The sequence below is a fragment of the Camellia sinensis genome, chromosome 13 (genome assembly GCF_055761805.1).
Source record: "Camellia sinensis isolate YWXY chromosome 13, ASM5576180v1, whole genome shotgun sequence".
Taxonomy (NCBI): Eukaryota; Viridiplantae; Streptophyta; class Magnoliopsida; order Ericales; family Theaceae; genus Camellia; species Camellia sinensis.
The window spans coordinates 7,008,935-7,024,813 of record NC_138973.1 but is presented as its reverse complement, the minus strand read 5'-3'; the positions used below and the strand labels follow the sequence as shown (position 1 = coordinate 7,024,813).

Below are 15,879 nucleotides of genomic sequence, written 5' to 3'. Positions count from 1 at the left end.
GATTTGTGACGGGTATTTGGTCAATGAAATAATTAAAAATGCGCGTGATAATAGTTGAGGGACTTGATGCATCACCCCTTTTTTTGGTGTCCTTTATCCTCTAAATTACTATTATTAGGGACCTTAAAAAAATTTCCCCAAAATTTACCCTTTTTTTTTTCCTTTCTTTCAGCCAAGTGTATTTAAAGACTTCTATATTCAAATTATATTTGATTTCAATTTTTTGAAAATTGAATTTTTTGTTTTTCATATTTTTTGTTTTTGTTTTTAGTGAATATTTTAAAAATTTTAAACCTTTTTTTATATACTTTTTTAGATGCACCTTACGTAGATGTATCCAAAAAGTAAAATATTTGTAAAAAAATATTTTAAAAAATCAATAAATGCACAAGAATACGAAAAATATATTGAATTCCCTTATTTATTTATTTACTTATTTGTATTTTAGGTATCTAGTGAATTTTGGTAAAGATTTTTTTCATAAATATTATACTTTTTAAGTATATTTATGTTAGGTGTATCTAAAAATTTAAAAAATTACTTAGAATGTTAAAAAAATTCATTAAAAACAAAAAAATTGAATTTTTGAAAAATAAATCTTAAAAATTCAAACCAAATAAGTTGATTATTACTCTACTAAAAGAAGAAAATAATTTTTAGTTAGAATGAAAAATTGACGATTTTGATTTGTATAAGTTAAAAAGCTTATTGAAAAATTAAGAAAACAAAGTCAAATTCGTAAATATTTATAATATTAAATATTATTAAAATTTAAAAAGATTAAGGGTAAATTATAAATATGTTTTTGAGATTTGATTAAAATACGAATATCTTATTGTAGTTTTAGAAATTACATCATATCTCTTCAAATTTCTAATTATATAACAAATTACATATTTAATTAATAAATTATTAAATCAATTAACATTTTCTAATATTATTAAAAATTTATTTCAATTAATAATTTATATAATTTTATTATTGTATAGAAGAGTAGTTAGAAATTTTACTTTTTTTGTTAATTCTATTATCCCAAAAATTATAACAAATAAATATTTGTAATTTTTAAAGCTATAAGGGTTGTTTGAGATGTTCTAAATAAGTACATGTTTTGACTTTTTATGAAATATGAGTTGAATTTGAAATGATGTGGTAGAAATATGATGTGAATTAAATAAAATAATATTTTTTTGACTTTTTTAAGAGATGCCAAACCTAATAATAACATCTTATTTTTTTGAAAAAGCATAAAATCCAGACATATTCACTTTAGGGATGGCAATTTGAAACCGACCCGACGGGGATCCCCAATCCCGACCCCGATTTAAGCGGTTTTTCCCCGAAAAATACCCCCGACGGGGAGGGGACGGTATTTGAAAATCAATCCCCGATCTGTCACGGGCCGGGAACGGTGATCAGTGTTTAATCCCCGGCCCGGCCCGATCCCCGTCCCCGTCCCCGTCCCCGGTCCCGTCCCCGAATTTCCCCGAAATGAAATTACTTTTATACCCCTGATATATATATATATATATATAATATTTGAGCATAATATTTATATTTATATTATAATATTTATAATATTTAGGACCTCACTGTGTTTATAATATTTATATTATAATATTTATAATATTTAGGACCTCATCTCTCATCATCAACGCAGATCTCAATCTCACACTCATCACTCATCATCATCAACGCCCTCATCTCTCTCGGTCTCCCTCTCTCAATCTCCCACCACCGATCTCAATCTCCCACCGCCGATCTCCCTTCTCCCACCACCGAACTCCATCCTCCCACAACTCCAACGTCTCTCCCACCGCCGATCTCCATCCTCCCAAGCTTGCCGAATCACCGCCACCATCACCGACCAAGCTTCGCCGATCCGCCACCATCACCGACCAAGCTTCACAGATCTGGAATATTCTCTCTCTCTTTTGATTTGTTATATATATATATATATTATATTTGAGCATTAGATTCAGATCTTCTCTTTCTATAAAATAGGTAGTAGGCGGTTTGTGTGGTGCAGAAATGTATGTAGGGCGGAATTAATGTGTAGAGTAAATTTAAATCATGATAATTTGTTTTTTATAAAAAAAATAATCATATGCGTACACACCCGGTCGAAACCGGTCCGCCACCCCTTTGCAAAGCCCCTTAAACCGTTCAACAAATATCGAACCGCCAGGCTTTGTAATTGTTTTGGGACTATGAATAATTGCCCTTGAATAACCCCCCTTTCTCTCTCTTCGACAATCACTTTTTTGCCCTACTTTCCACGAAAGAAGAGGATTGGAAATCCAGTTCGATTGGTCTGATTGCAAAGTCCAAAGCTTTGATTCCGAACCAGACTACGATTGCTCGTTTTTCCCTAAACCCTCATTCTGTTCCAGGTCTCTCTTGCTAGCTTGTGATACATATATACACATTTCTATGTTATCTTTGATTTGATATCTGTTTCATCATTATCTTCGAATCGAGTGATAGTAGTTTTGGGTTTTGAATAGAATTTGTCAATTCTCACTTCAGAAGATTAGGCGTACGGATAATTTATTCATTGCTTGTGACTTTTAGATTCGGCTTTACTGGAGGAGAAATTAGTTGTTCGTGGGTTAATGTGTTAACTACTAATTCTTGACTTATTTTTGTCTGGAGTCTTGTGTTGTAAACAATGAGATTATATTGAAGATTCCTGAAATTGGAATTTTTTCTTACACTAAAGTTTGTAAGGGAAAAAAACAATTATTGGGTTGGTGTTATTTTGTTATATCTTTATTGTTTATTTGAATTGATTTATGTTTATGATGTAATAATGATGTTAGATTCGATTTTGGTTGATCTGAAAGCTGAACCCGATTTTGAAACATTGTATAAAGCAGTCTCACATTGAAATATTTCAATCAAACATACTAGCGGGTGGCACATACGGGTGCAATTCAAATAACTAATAATAAAAATAAATAATGGAGAATTTAATATTATAAGATGTATGTTACTTGATTGAGTGATAAGTATGTTCTTAATGAAACCAAGGTCTTGGTAAAACTTGCTTACGCTGTATATAATAATTTTTTTATTTTAGCATATATAAAGTTGCCACGTGGTGCATAAGGAGAAGAAGGTTTCACTAAACCAATTTAGGCCTTTACTTAATAATAGTATAGATATAGATAATATGCATTGCTAGACCAAATTGAAAAACTTTGAAGAAGTAAATGGAATGAGGTAGAATAATACTAACTTCTCATGATCTAATGTAGCATCTTAAATTCTTAATATAGTAATTTTGATTTTTTGCCTAATTTTCTTTCTTTCTTTTTTTTTTTTTTTTTTTTTTTTTTTTTTTTTTTTTTTTTGTTCTCATTAGATTTAGGGTTTATGGTTATTTTACAACATTTTCAATTCTGTCTTATTTTATTATTAGTACTCTCAAACCCTAAACTCCGTACAGCAATTTTTTCCCCCTTTCTACAATGTTTACTTTATGTATTCAATTATCCACATGTTTATACTTTCCCCCAAAGAATCTTTTGGTATTTGTATATAGTCAGAGGTTTGAGAGGTGTAGTAATTTGGGTATTTTGACACACTTGAGGTGAGTAGGATTACTTGAGCTGTAAAATTTTACTATTGACTTAGTAAAAATTTTATGAAGATTGAGAAATGAAGAACTATAGACTTTTGGTATTTTTTTCTCCTAACTCATGTTTTTGGATGGTCCTCTTTTGACACACGTATAGATTGATTGTACTTGGAAGTTGGTCTTTTCTTGATATAGGTTATATAGAGTTTAGTTTTGTACAAAATACAATTGAAGTTTGGAATTTGTGAAGCTGTTAATCTTGTTGTGGACATAATTAATATCATACATGAATTCATATTTTGTTAAATTTTTCTGACTTTGGTGACATGAAATTTCGAATTATTTAACTTCTCGTATTGATCTTGGATTAGTTTTGGTACAAAATACGACAAAAGTTCAGAACTTGTGAAGTTGTGAATCTTATGATGGATATGTAATATGTGAATGCATATTTTGTTAAATTTATCCAACTTTGGTGATTTGAAACTTTGAAAATTTTCAATTTTTGTATGGATCTTGGATTATTGTTTTATCCAGTTCATAGGATTATAGATTACGTCGGGATTCGAACCCACGTCTCTTGCTATATTTATCCAACTTTGGTGACTTTAAATTTTGATTTTTTTTTACTTTTTATATGGATCTTGGATTATTGTTTCATCCAGTTCATATGATTATAGATCACGTTGGGATTTGAACCCACATCTTTTGCTGTTGAGGGCAACTGTGACCAGTTCCCCTCCAGACCTGTAAGCACCATGATCCTCTAGACTGTTTTTGACAGATTGGCACATTATAGTTCATTAAATCTAACGGATCATCTGTGCCTAGTGCCCACATCATTTGAACAACTAAAACACTTAAAAGTTAATGGAGTTTAAAAATATATTTAGAAAGAGAGAAGCAGGAAGTAGTGAGCTAAAATCACTTATTCTTGTTTTCCTATTGAATTTGTCTAAACCCTTGTGAGTACCATGGCAACGGATAGATGGTGATTGAAGAGTTTTCTTGCTACCTTCTTGTTGGAGATGAGAAGTATCGCTGCACTGTTGTAATTGATACTGAGGTTTTGCACCTTCAAACAAAAAACCAAGTTTGGAAGTGTTGTTCTTCAAAATATTCCCTAGCACTCAATTTATTCAATATGCGGAACAAGAAAGCCATTGCACCGTCACTAGAATCATTTTACCATTTTTTGATAGAATCGAGAGTATTAAACTGAAATTGGTTGAAACCCAATCGAAAAATGCTGTAAAAATTGTAAGCCCAAATCATAATTTGGTTGAAAGTAAAGAAGTGATATTCAAACTTTTGCATCTGGGTTTGATTTTTGCTTCTCCTTCTTTCCACCCAATCTGTTCAAAATTCTGCTTTTAAATTTGATTCTTTTTGAAGTTTAGCTTCTTAGTTTTTATCTCTCGGACATATGTTAGGGCCCTAGTGCCTTGGGCTTGGGTTTTGCTTATAATGACACTAATTTCTTTATATTTAACATATGGATTCTGAATTTTGATGCCTATTTTTGGAGATTTATGAATGTGACTATTGAACCAAACTGGATCTGTGATTTGCTTCTCCAGCATTTGATGAAAGATGACTTCGTTTTCTGTTACGCGGAAGAAGACGCCTTTTCAGAAGCACAGAGAGGAGGAGGAGGCGAAGAAAAAGGTTTGGCTTTTAATAGGTCCTTTAAAACCTGTTGGTTTACTAACCCAACACAAACACACACATATATGTATGTATATAATTTAAAAACTGTTGGTTACTAGAAAACAGTGCTGTTGTTGGTCATGTTACTGTATTTTTATTTTCTTAGAGGGCGGAAGATGAAACAGCTCGTTTGTATCAAGAGTTTGTGGAGTCATTTCAAGGGGAAAACATACCAGGGTCTAAGGTATTTGTTAGAGGAGGGACAATCAATGTCAATGATGTACCAAAGATTGATTCTGAAGGTCAGTGCAGCTAAGGGACTTTCTATATAAATCCTTTCTTAGATAGTTTTTCTATGTTTAATTGCTCATTTAATATATTCTTGTTTTCTTATACATTATGGATTAATAATAATTTTCTGTTATATGGACGCATTAATAAAAATATGGGCCTTTCTATTCATTCGCGGATGGCAGGTGGAAATTCTAAAGATGGGGTGTCTGGTTCAAAGAAGGGGAGTAGGTAAATAAATGCTTTTGAATAACCATGTTACAATGCTATGTAATAAGGCATTTTGATTAGGGATATTATATGATAGAGATATCTTTAAATGTAGCTTTTGTTGCTTAGGCTTGTGAGTATGAAAAAATTAGGGAGCATATGCTGTGTATTTAGTCACAGATTTTGCATTATCTGAAATGTATTTTTTATGGTGGCATTTTGTAATTTTTATACAAAAGATTGAATTATGATGTGAACTTTGGAGAAAGTGCAATTATTTATGGAGTTTATGAAAGGCATTATTTTCTCTTCAATATAAGGGTAATTTGCTAGAGATGTCAACATTTTCTTTTTTCAAATTGATGGGGTAAAGATTTTTGAAAGGAAAAATTCAAGTATACGTGTGTTTACAATTTAATAGCCTTCAAGGTCATTTCTTCTATTCTTCAATATGCACTTTTGTGTCCGACTGAACCCAAATTATATTAGCATATGATGTTGCTCCAAACATTGCGTGAGCTGAATCCTTTTTTCTTTTCCTTCATTTGTCTGTTCGATTTCTTATAGTGAAAAAGGATACAGTTGTGGAGATTGCATTCATTACCTTTTTTCTTGTTAATTTGCAAAATATTTGATTTGTTTCTCCTATGGTAGATAGATTTGTTTTTTTGTGGGTATGATGTTTGTGAGCTGGAAACTTTTTCTTTTTTCTTTTTTCTTTTTGGCTTTGCTTGGTGTGCAGCTTATTTTTATTTTTATTTGCCAAAGTGCTTGGTGCGATTTCTATTTATAACGTAAGACAAAAATAACTTCAATAAGCTGAAAAAATTGATCTTCTAAGAGTTGAGGAAAGGGTACTTTTTAGCTTCTGCTTTCTAATTATCGCAAAAAATAGAAAGGGTGCTTTCTATAGAGTGCACCAAATAGGCACTTTATATGTTTGTTCAATTTCTTATCAAGCAACTGTGTGAGAAAGGTGTCTTCATGGGGATTGCTCTGCATGCTGATTTCATTATCTTCTCTCTTGTTAGATGGCAAATTCAATAGAAAATAATTTGATCATTCCTCCTCTGCTAGATATATATGTTTTTGGTGGATATTTTAAAAAATATATATATTACTAGATTCATGCGAAATAAATGGTTTGACATTGCTGATCTGAATTTTTTATGGAAGAAAAGTGTGTATTGTTTCCCTTGTCCTCTTTTCTTATTTTTTTAAAATTTATTATAACTTTATCTTTCGGTGATTAGATTTTTTCTCTATTGTTAAATTCATTTGGAAGGAAGTTCTTGCTTTTTGGTGAAGAAATATCATTAAATAATAAAGTCAAATTGCATAATTTGGAAGTATTTGGTGAAGAAAGGAGTTAACCAGCTTTACGAAGATTTAATGTCTCTTCTTGAATTACTTCCGAAACTCTTCAATGAAGACAAAAAAGCGCTAGCATGCTTCTTTGATTTAACCACTCTTAAAAATGTAAATGTTCAGTCTAGCCATTCCATCAACATGAAACGATTCAACAAGTTCCCCCAATTCCACATAGGGAGCTCTCTCATTTTCAGTCATCAAATTCCATTTCTTTCCCCAACCTTCATAACCTTAGCCTTTTTTTTAAGGTGATTCTTTTTGTACTGAGCTGTCAAATTTTAACTTAGAATTGTTTGAGAAATAAACTTGTCTAGTCAGGCACCAAACTTAGTAAATTGTCTACTGTGACATGTTCTTTCATTTCGTTTTTGTTTATTATTTTTGTATATTGTTTGAGAAAATTATTTTTATAGTTCAGAAATTGGATTGTGAGATTTCTTTTGCAGATATGTTCCATCTTTCTTACCACCTCCTTCAACCAAGGGAAAAGAATATGAGAAGAAGGTTGGTGTGCCTGACGAAAGTTATTATCATATTCATCTTTTGTTCTCAATATCGATGTATTTGTTCTTTTCTTATTTATTCTTTTTTTTTTTCTCCTCATTACTTCTAGAAAGAGGAGGAGAAGCCGAAGGAGAAAGAGAAAGGGAAGTCAAGGAATATAGACCATTTTATGGAGGAGTTGAAGCATGAGCAAGAAATGAGGGAAAGGCGGAATCAAGAGCGTGAACACTGGCGTGATGGGATTCATAGTGAAAATTCTGCTGTAAGTGGCTTCTTTGTTCAACAACTTCTTGATGTGTTGAAAAAAATTCGAATTGCATTGGTTTATATGTAGATTATTGCTGTTGTGAGCATAGCTCATATGCACATGAACATCATGTTGTACACTGATATCAGCATTTCTAGTTCTGGGGTCTTAACATGACACGCGGGAGCTAATTATATATATTATAATGATTTCATTCTCTCTTTTATCTAGTTAATTTACGTTGTGTGCAGCATTTTCATAGGCTATATCTTTGCATCTTTAGTTTTTGTCTTGGATTGGAAGCATGTTTTTATGAATGTTTCATTGTCAGCCATCTACCCGATTCGATGAACTGCCTGATGATTTTGATCCAAGTGGAAAGCCTGGATCATTTGATGATGGAGATCCACAAACTACAAACCTGTATGTTGGAAATCTGTCTCCTCAGGTTAGATTGTGGTTTTGAATGTTTACATTTCCAATTGGTTTGGCTCTTTATGCTTTTTAGCTTCTTGGTCTGAGGAACTACGAGGCTGACCTTGTTATATTGATTTTGGATATTTTAGGTGGATGAGAATTTTCTTTTGAGGACTTTTGGAAGGTTTGGGCCTATTGCTAGTGTGAAAATAATGTGGCCTAGGACAGAGGAGGAACGTAGGCGGCAAAGAAATTGTGGCTTTGTAGCCTTCATGAACAGAGCTGATGGACAGGCTGCAAAGGATGAAATGCAAGGTCTAGTCTTTGGGGATTTCATTTCCATTATGAATCTTTGGATGGTTGTTCTTAACTGATTTGTGTTGTTATATGTTTGAATCAATATGATATTTTCTTTCTTGGGCAATTAACTCCAGCAAATCTATATTCTTCTTGCTCATATTATATTTTACTGCAAGAATAACTTGTATTTCCATTTTTCATTGTTTGCCAAAATAGCTGAAACTTTATCAAGTTTTGTCACATCCAGGTGGTGCCTTTTTCCATGAGTAAGCCTTTGAATTAGTTAATGCACCATTAAGTTTCCATTTTTTTTATGAGATTTCCATTTGCAAAGAGGAGCTTCAAAAGAATATGAATTTAATCATGGTTTCATATTTATACATCGTGCAAATATGTAGGCATAAACAGGTTCTCTAGAATAAGTAGAAATGAGCTCTTATAAATTGCCTCCATCTAAAGCAGCAAGAACTAAGAGTACATTTGGTACGTGAGAAGAGAATGATAGAAATGAAAGTTTTTTTTCAGATCACTACCTTTCCCTTGTTTGGTTGTCTAATGAGGAGATAAAAGAAAAGAAATAAGGAATATTTCTAGAATCTTTCCTATATTTGCCACAATCCTTTTTCCAGATCAGGAATGTTTGGAAGATTAGTCATGTACCCAAAAAAAATGGTGGTCTCCATTTTAAGCCTCAAGAACTAAGAGTCCGTTTGGTACGTGAGAAGAGAATGATAGAAGTGAAAGATCTTTAAAATCACTTCCTTTCCCTTGTTTGCTTGTCTATTGAGGAGATAAACAAAAATAAATAAAAGAATTTTTCTAGAAACTTCCATCTATTTGCCACAAATTTTTTTTTTCTCCAGATGAGGACTAGTTCAAGTTGGGTACAATAGTCAAAACTCAAATAACGGCACCTTTTAGATATTGTCTCAGGGAAGATTGCAGCCAAGGGTTTATTCTGAATAGTAATGTTACAAGGGATTATCACCAAAAGATTCATAAAAAAAGGGGGGGGGGGGGAAAGCGATGTGAAATCTGGTACATGAAAATGATGAAACTGTGATGTCAGTAACTGGTGGTTATAATGAACTCTGAATCACAATCTTCTTTAGAAATAACAGCCCTGAAGTAATGGGCTTATTTTGAATTCTTCCCAAAACACAATGAATGATTAGTTTTTATGCAGCTTCTGAATTCACCGTAATTGAGCAATTGTTTGATTTCTGAATTAGTGTAAATCTTCTTATCGCTGGGTACTAGCATTTATTTTTGTATCTATAACGTGTGTATTGCTGAGCAAAGCAATGGGATAAAGGGACTGAAGATAATTTTTGTGTTCCAGGTGTTGTTGTTTACGAGTATGAGTTGAAGATTGGGTGGGGTAAATCTGTGGCTCTTCCATCACAAGCTCTGCCTGCTCCTCCTCCAGGACAAATGGCCATCAGGAGCAAGGAGGTCCGTTACATTGCATCAATTAAAGCAATGAAATCATGTAGATATATTTATCTTGGGCATGAGCATGAATTCTCTCTCTTGCTTAAAGATTAATTCCTTATTTCAGAGATGGTTGGATAATTTCCTTAATACTTCAAATAGAAAATTCAACAGTCTTTCCTTGATTCATGATACAAGTTGGTCATATATGATTTTGTGATTGGCAGGGCAGCACTGTTATTTTGTCTGGTCCATCTGGACCACCAGTTACATCTGTCCCAAGCCAGAATTCAGAGCTGGTAGGTCAACTTAATATTCTCTCAGTTTTACTTTAGAGTTCATTTTGATTAATGCATTTTAGAATTCAGTTTGAGCAATGCTGTTGTGATGCAGTTTTATTTATCTATTTTTGACAGTAAGGTGAATATTATTATGGACAAAAGGTGTAGGCACCAAGGGAAACAACCCATGTATATAGAATGTATACAGTACAAAAAATATTTTCCTACATTTAACCTCAGAACTACATGAAAGGACTTGCGCTTCCTTCTATCATTTGATATATTTCATTCTTTCCTTCATTTGTTACCCCAAGCTTGCATGAAAATGAGATGTCTTGTAATCTTGGCTTCTAAGCTTTCTTATCAAAATGGTCATGTAGTTTTACTTTTACTTCCATACGAGATTTGATTGATTGCTTGACCTGGTTGCCTAGGTACTTACTCCAAATGTTCCTGATATAACGGTTGTTCCACCTGAAGATGGTCATCTTCGTCACGTAATTGATACAATGGCGCTGTTTGTTCTTGATGGAGGCTGTGCTTTTGAGCAAGCTATAATGGAAAGAGGCCGTGGGAATCCTCTTTTTAGTTTTTTGTTTGAGCTTGGCTCAAAGGAGCATACTTACTATGTTTGGAGGCTGTATTCCTTTGCCCAGGTACATGCTATTCGAGGCCTAACTGAATGGTATCTGTTACTTTTCTTTTGTTACATTATTATTGCATGCAGTTGTGTTTGATTTGGCAATTATCCTTTATTTCTTTAATTATTATTATTGGTTTTGTCCTCGGTAAACAAGTGAATTTCAACATTTTTGTTGTTGTAAAGACATGACTCAATACGTTCATATGGTGTGACTAAAAACATTGAGCACGATACAGATGGAGTTCTGTAATGAGTATACTAATAATATGGTGTTATGGATCATATTTATATATAAAAAAAATGGTGTTATGGATCATGGGTTAGGGTCATAGCACCAATTAAAATTATATATTTCTAAGATCCTTAATAATCAGTTCAGAGTTGAGATCAATTCTTCTCATTTGTCTTGTTCCATCCATGTGTGGTGGAAAGAAACAACTAAAGAGTTTTGATGCATGTTAAATGCAGGGTGATACTCTTCAGCGGTGGCGAACAGAGCCTTTCATCATGATTACTGGTAGCGGGAGGTAATGCATGCAGATTATATCTTGTTCGAATGTTTTTGCCTGTGGAATTAGTTATTTTGTATGTCCTAGCAGTCTCTTATGTAAGATGGTTTAATAGACCCTCATGTCTAAGTTGATACTCATGCATGTTTATCCAGATGGATGCCACCCCCACTACCAACGGCAAAAAGCCCAGAGCTCGAAAAAGAGTCTGGATCTACATATGCTGCAGGAAGAAGCAGGGTACTTTTTGATCCTGGTCTTATTGCACTCTTCAGTGATTTCATTTAAATTCAGACGTGGTATCATTGTGAATGAAGATGGTGTTTTCCTTCTTAACATGTTCCTTTTACTCATCAACTTTGCAGCGTTTGGAGCTAGAGAGAACGCTTACTGATGCACAGAGAGATGAATTTGAGGACATGCTCCGTGCCTTGACATTAGAGAGGAGTCAGATAAAGGAAGCTATGGGTTTTGCTTTAGATAATGCTGATGCAGCTGGGGAGGTAATGCTGCTTTGGTATTCTAGGCGTGGGTGGAGCTACATATTTATTTATAATTAAAACCCACAATGGATTGTGCTTTGCCCATTATTGACAATATGTTCATTTATGTTGTTACTTACATATGATGTTTATAGAGCTATATTCAACTTAACAAACATACTATCTAGCAAAGTAGGTAAGACAAAATAAAAGAAATATGGAAGGTTTGAATCTGCAAATTGATTTTAGGGTTTTGAATTTTTGTAATTCTTGAATTTGAAGTGCTTTATTGGTCTGTTGTGTTGCAGATAGTTGAAGTTTTAACCGAGTCTTTGACGCTCAAAGAAACCCCCATACCTACTAAAGTTGCAAGGCTCATGCTTGTTTCCGACATTCTTCACAATAGTAGTGCTCCTGTAAAGAATGCATCTGCATACCGCACGAAATTTGAAGCAACTCTTCCTGACATAATTGAAAGTTTTAATGACTTGTATCGTAGTATAACTGGAAGAATCACTGCTGAAGCCCTTAAGGTAAGTCTATATTTGAAGGCATGTTTCTAGATCCTTGTATTGGCTACCTATACAGGTTTCTCATTTAAAATTATTTCTGACTTTCTGCAGGAACGTGTTCTGAAAGTTCTCCAAGTATGGGCTGACTGGTTTCTGTTTTCTGATGCCTATATGAATGGATTACGAGCTACATTTCTTCGATCTGGGAACTCTGGTGTGATTTCTTTTCATTCTGTGTGTGGTGATGCACCAGAAATAGAAAAGAAGACTAGCTCTGAGGATGCAAGTGATGGTGGAATTAATCAAGATGCTGCATTGGCAATGGGTAAAGGAGCAGCCATGAAGGAGCTATTAAGTCTTCCCCTTGCAGAGCTAGAAAGACGATGTAGACACAATGGCTTATCTCTTGTTGGTGGTAGAGAAACGATGGTTGCACGATTGCTTTATTTAGAGGAGGCAGAAAAGCAGAGGGGCTATGCACTAGATGATGACTTGAAATATGCACAAAGCCAATCAAGTTCAAGTCGTTACTCAAGTGGCCGAAAAGAAACAAATGTTGAAATGGAGCCAGTGGGGTTGTCAGGATGGAGTCGTTATGGGGAGGATGAAATGCATTCACAAGGCAGTGTGTCAGTACCTTTGGCCCAAACCATTCCTACCCCACAGCCTGAATTAAAAGGCCTTACTAATAAAGGGAAAAATGATCCTGTTTTGCCAGCCTCTAAATGGGCCAGAGAGGATGAAGGAAGTGATGATGAACAAAAGAAAAGTCCTAGGGATCTGGGGTTAAGTTACTCATCTTCTGGGAGTGAAAATGCTGGTGATGGTCCTAATAGGGCTGACGAGGTGGAGTTTGCAGCTGAAGCAAGCATTGCGGCGCTGCCTGATAGTGGAATGAATGAGGAACAGAGGTATGCTGTCACTATCAACAGATTCAATAGTTGTATTCTTTCTCAGGATGATGGATTTTAAACAATTCCATAGCTTTTGTTTATCAACTTGTGTTGAATATGTTAATTTGAACAGACAAAAGTTGAGGCGTCTTGAGGTTGCTTCGATGGAATATCGTGAATCTTTAGAAGAGCGTGGACTGAAAAATTTGGAGGAAATTGAGAAGAAAGTTGCAATACATCGGAGACGCCTGGAAGCTGAATATGGATTATTGGACTCTAATGACAATGTTACAGCCAACAGTAAGTGCTAATACTGCGAACCTTTAAGATTGACAGTGCAATTATAGCATTGGAATATATTGAACTGATGTGTTATCTACTTTCTCATTTCTAGCATTCGCTTCATATGCATTTGTTAGTTCTAGCGGCTTTGATTTTTGCTTTTAAAATTGTCTTTCTTTTTTTTTTTTTCAAAAATTTTTTCCGCTTGTTTTTCTTAATTTCTAGTTCATGGGTGTTCTTTGCTAGAGTTCTATCTTTTGCCACTATATAGTTGGAGGTGTGGGGTTCAAGTCCGGCTATGCAAAAAAGAAAAAAATCGACAGAAAAAACCCATAAAAACGAAGGACTTAAAAGCTCAACTAGCCTCTTTTCTGGCCTAAGCGCTTTATCAATGTTATATGTATTGTTGATGCATCAGCTGATTACTCCTTTCGTATAACCAGCACATTTCTGGACATAAACTAGACCTAGGAGAGACATGGAATTAGTCCTTGCAGTTCCCACTGTGTTCTTTACATTTTTTGTAGACTTTTTAAAGTAGGTATTGTTACGGTGTTTGTGTGTTTCCCCCCTCCCTTTTCTTCTGTGAGAAGCGTGACTTCGTTGTATGGGAAGTTTTTTATGATTTTGATTGCCATAACAGTCCTGATTTCAGTTCTGTTCGAATATCTTTAAGGTGTTTTGGGGCTCTCATGCTATATCTAAGGATGTGGTGACGTAGAAAAAATTGAGAATCTTAATTCAGTTTTATGTGTGCATGTCTCGTGTACTGCTCTTCTTAGTATTGTATTTGTGTCATAGTGTGAATGTCAGATGATTTTCTTACAAATCCTTGGAACTGCAGAGAGATCTTTGGAAAGAAGGGACAGAAAAGATTCCCGGGAATGTTTGAGAAAACGGCACCGCAGCCAGAGTGGAAGTGAGAGCCCACAGCGCAAATCATCCAGCAAAGATAGGGAGAAGGAAAATGATGTAGACAAGGATCGAGAAAGGCACCGGGATAGAGCTCATGATTCAGAAAGTGGGAGAAAAAGGGATCGTGAGAAGAGTGGTAGTAGGGAGAGGGATGACCACGACAGAGGCAGAGAGAGAGACAGGGATAGGAGGAGGAGAGTGAAATGAGTTTGTTGATGGCAGTACATTAAAGCTTGAGTGCCCTAGAACTTGCTTCTCACTAGCAAAATTATTTGGCGGTGTGGGTTTCCAAACTGGGTTGGAATAGTTTGATGATGAAAAGATATTTCAGTTAATCTCCTTAAGATGGACTTGAGTTCGGACATTAAACCATGGGAGATTGGTTTATTTACTGGGAACGACATTTATCTTTTCGATGGACAAGTCTGTAAGACAGAATATAGTTCCCACAAGCCTGTATTTTAGCCAGTTGCATGTTGTTCTCTGCGTTTTTAATTTCAGTCATGTTGGTTGTGTTGCAATGCTAAAATGTTCAAAGCATGTGCATTTTAGTTTTCATTTACTTGTATGCTATTGTGAAATTCTTTTCAGGATTCCACATTGCTACCCTCTAATGCACATCAATTTTCTCAACTCTTCCAAGAGGTTAAATCATGCTTTATGCTATATCTCCTAGAATTTATTTTGGTAGATTATAATTGTCCCACTTCTCCAATCTTTGTAGGATTTTCAACATGTTTGGTTGGGTTTTTGCACAATCACTTTGAAAATGGAAGTTACCGTGGCAAATTTGTTTTATTTTTACCAAGATGCTCCATTTTAAACCCTAGCAAATAATGATCATGATTCATAATTCAAAATGTTACTAGTGTCTAATTTTTAGGGGGGTGAACAAAACTAACCTTGTAATCTGTCCAAACCAAAGCAATATACTTGCCATTCAAAAAGTTTACCGATCCGATGCTCAAGTAGCATTGTACTTGCCATTCAAAAAGTGTAGTGATCCGATGCTCAAGTAGGGTAATTCAGCAAGTCTAAATTTGGTTTGATTTTCTTTCAAGTTGATCACAATTGAGTTTCAATCAATCTGATAACAAACTGAATATGAAGTTTAGATTTTTGTACAATTTTAAGATGTATATAAATTTATTGAGTCGAGCATAAAAAAAAATAATCCCTCCGTCTCATATTACTACTATTGAAAATTCAAACTTTTTAAAGAAATATAATTATTACATTTTGAATGCAAATTTTAAAAAATTAATTTCAAAATTACCCATCTATTCTTATTTTTAAATACATTTATAATTACTTTATAAAGGATAATTTTTAAAATTTTTAAAATCAAAGTTTTG

General features: G+C 34.1%; 1 protein-coding gene across 4 annotated transcripts; it reads left to right on the top strand.

Moving 5' to 3' along the window:
* Window positions 1-1,554: 1,554 nt before the first annotated feature.
* Window positions 1,555-15,157, top strand: LOC114256675 (protein RRC1). 4 transcript variants are annotated; one of them, XM_082901348.1, is made up of 18 exons: window positions 1,555-2,393; window positions 5,164-5,251; window positions 5,400-5,535; window positions 5,710-5,755; window positions 7,552-7,609; window positions 7,719-7,871; window positions 8,188-8,304; window positions 8,423-8,588; window positions 9,916-10,028; window positions 10,235-10,306; window positions 10,723-10,944; window positions 11,400-11,458; window positions 11,596-11,680; window positions 11,806-11,943; window positions 12,231-12,455; window positions 12,546-13,345; window positions 13,461-13,627; window positions 14,454-15,157. In XM_082901348.1, the coding sequence occupies exons 2-18, from the start codon at window positions 5,177-5,179 to the stop codon at window positions 14,729-14,731; spliced, it is 2,910 nt and encodes a 969-aa protein (XP_082757474.1). In that variant the 5' UTR covers window positions 1,555-2,393; window positions 5,164-5,176; the 3' UTR covers window positions 14,732-15,157. The 4 variants fall into 4 exon arrangements, with proteins under 4 accessions (XP_082757474.1, XP_082757476.1, XP_082757475.1 ...); XM_082901350.1 differs by lacking the exon at window positions 5,710-5,755 and having other exon boundaries at window positions 1,644-2,393; XM_028196343.2 differs by lacking the exon at window positions 1,555-2,393 and having other exon boundaries at window positions 3,010-5,251.
* The last annotated feature ends 722 nt before the right edge of the window (window positions 15,158-15,879 follow it).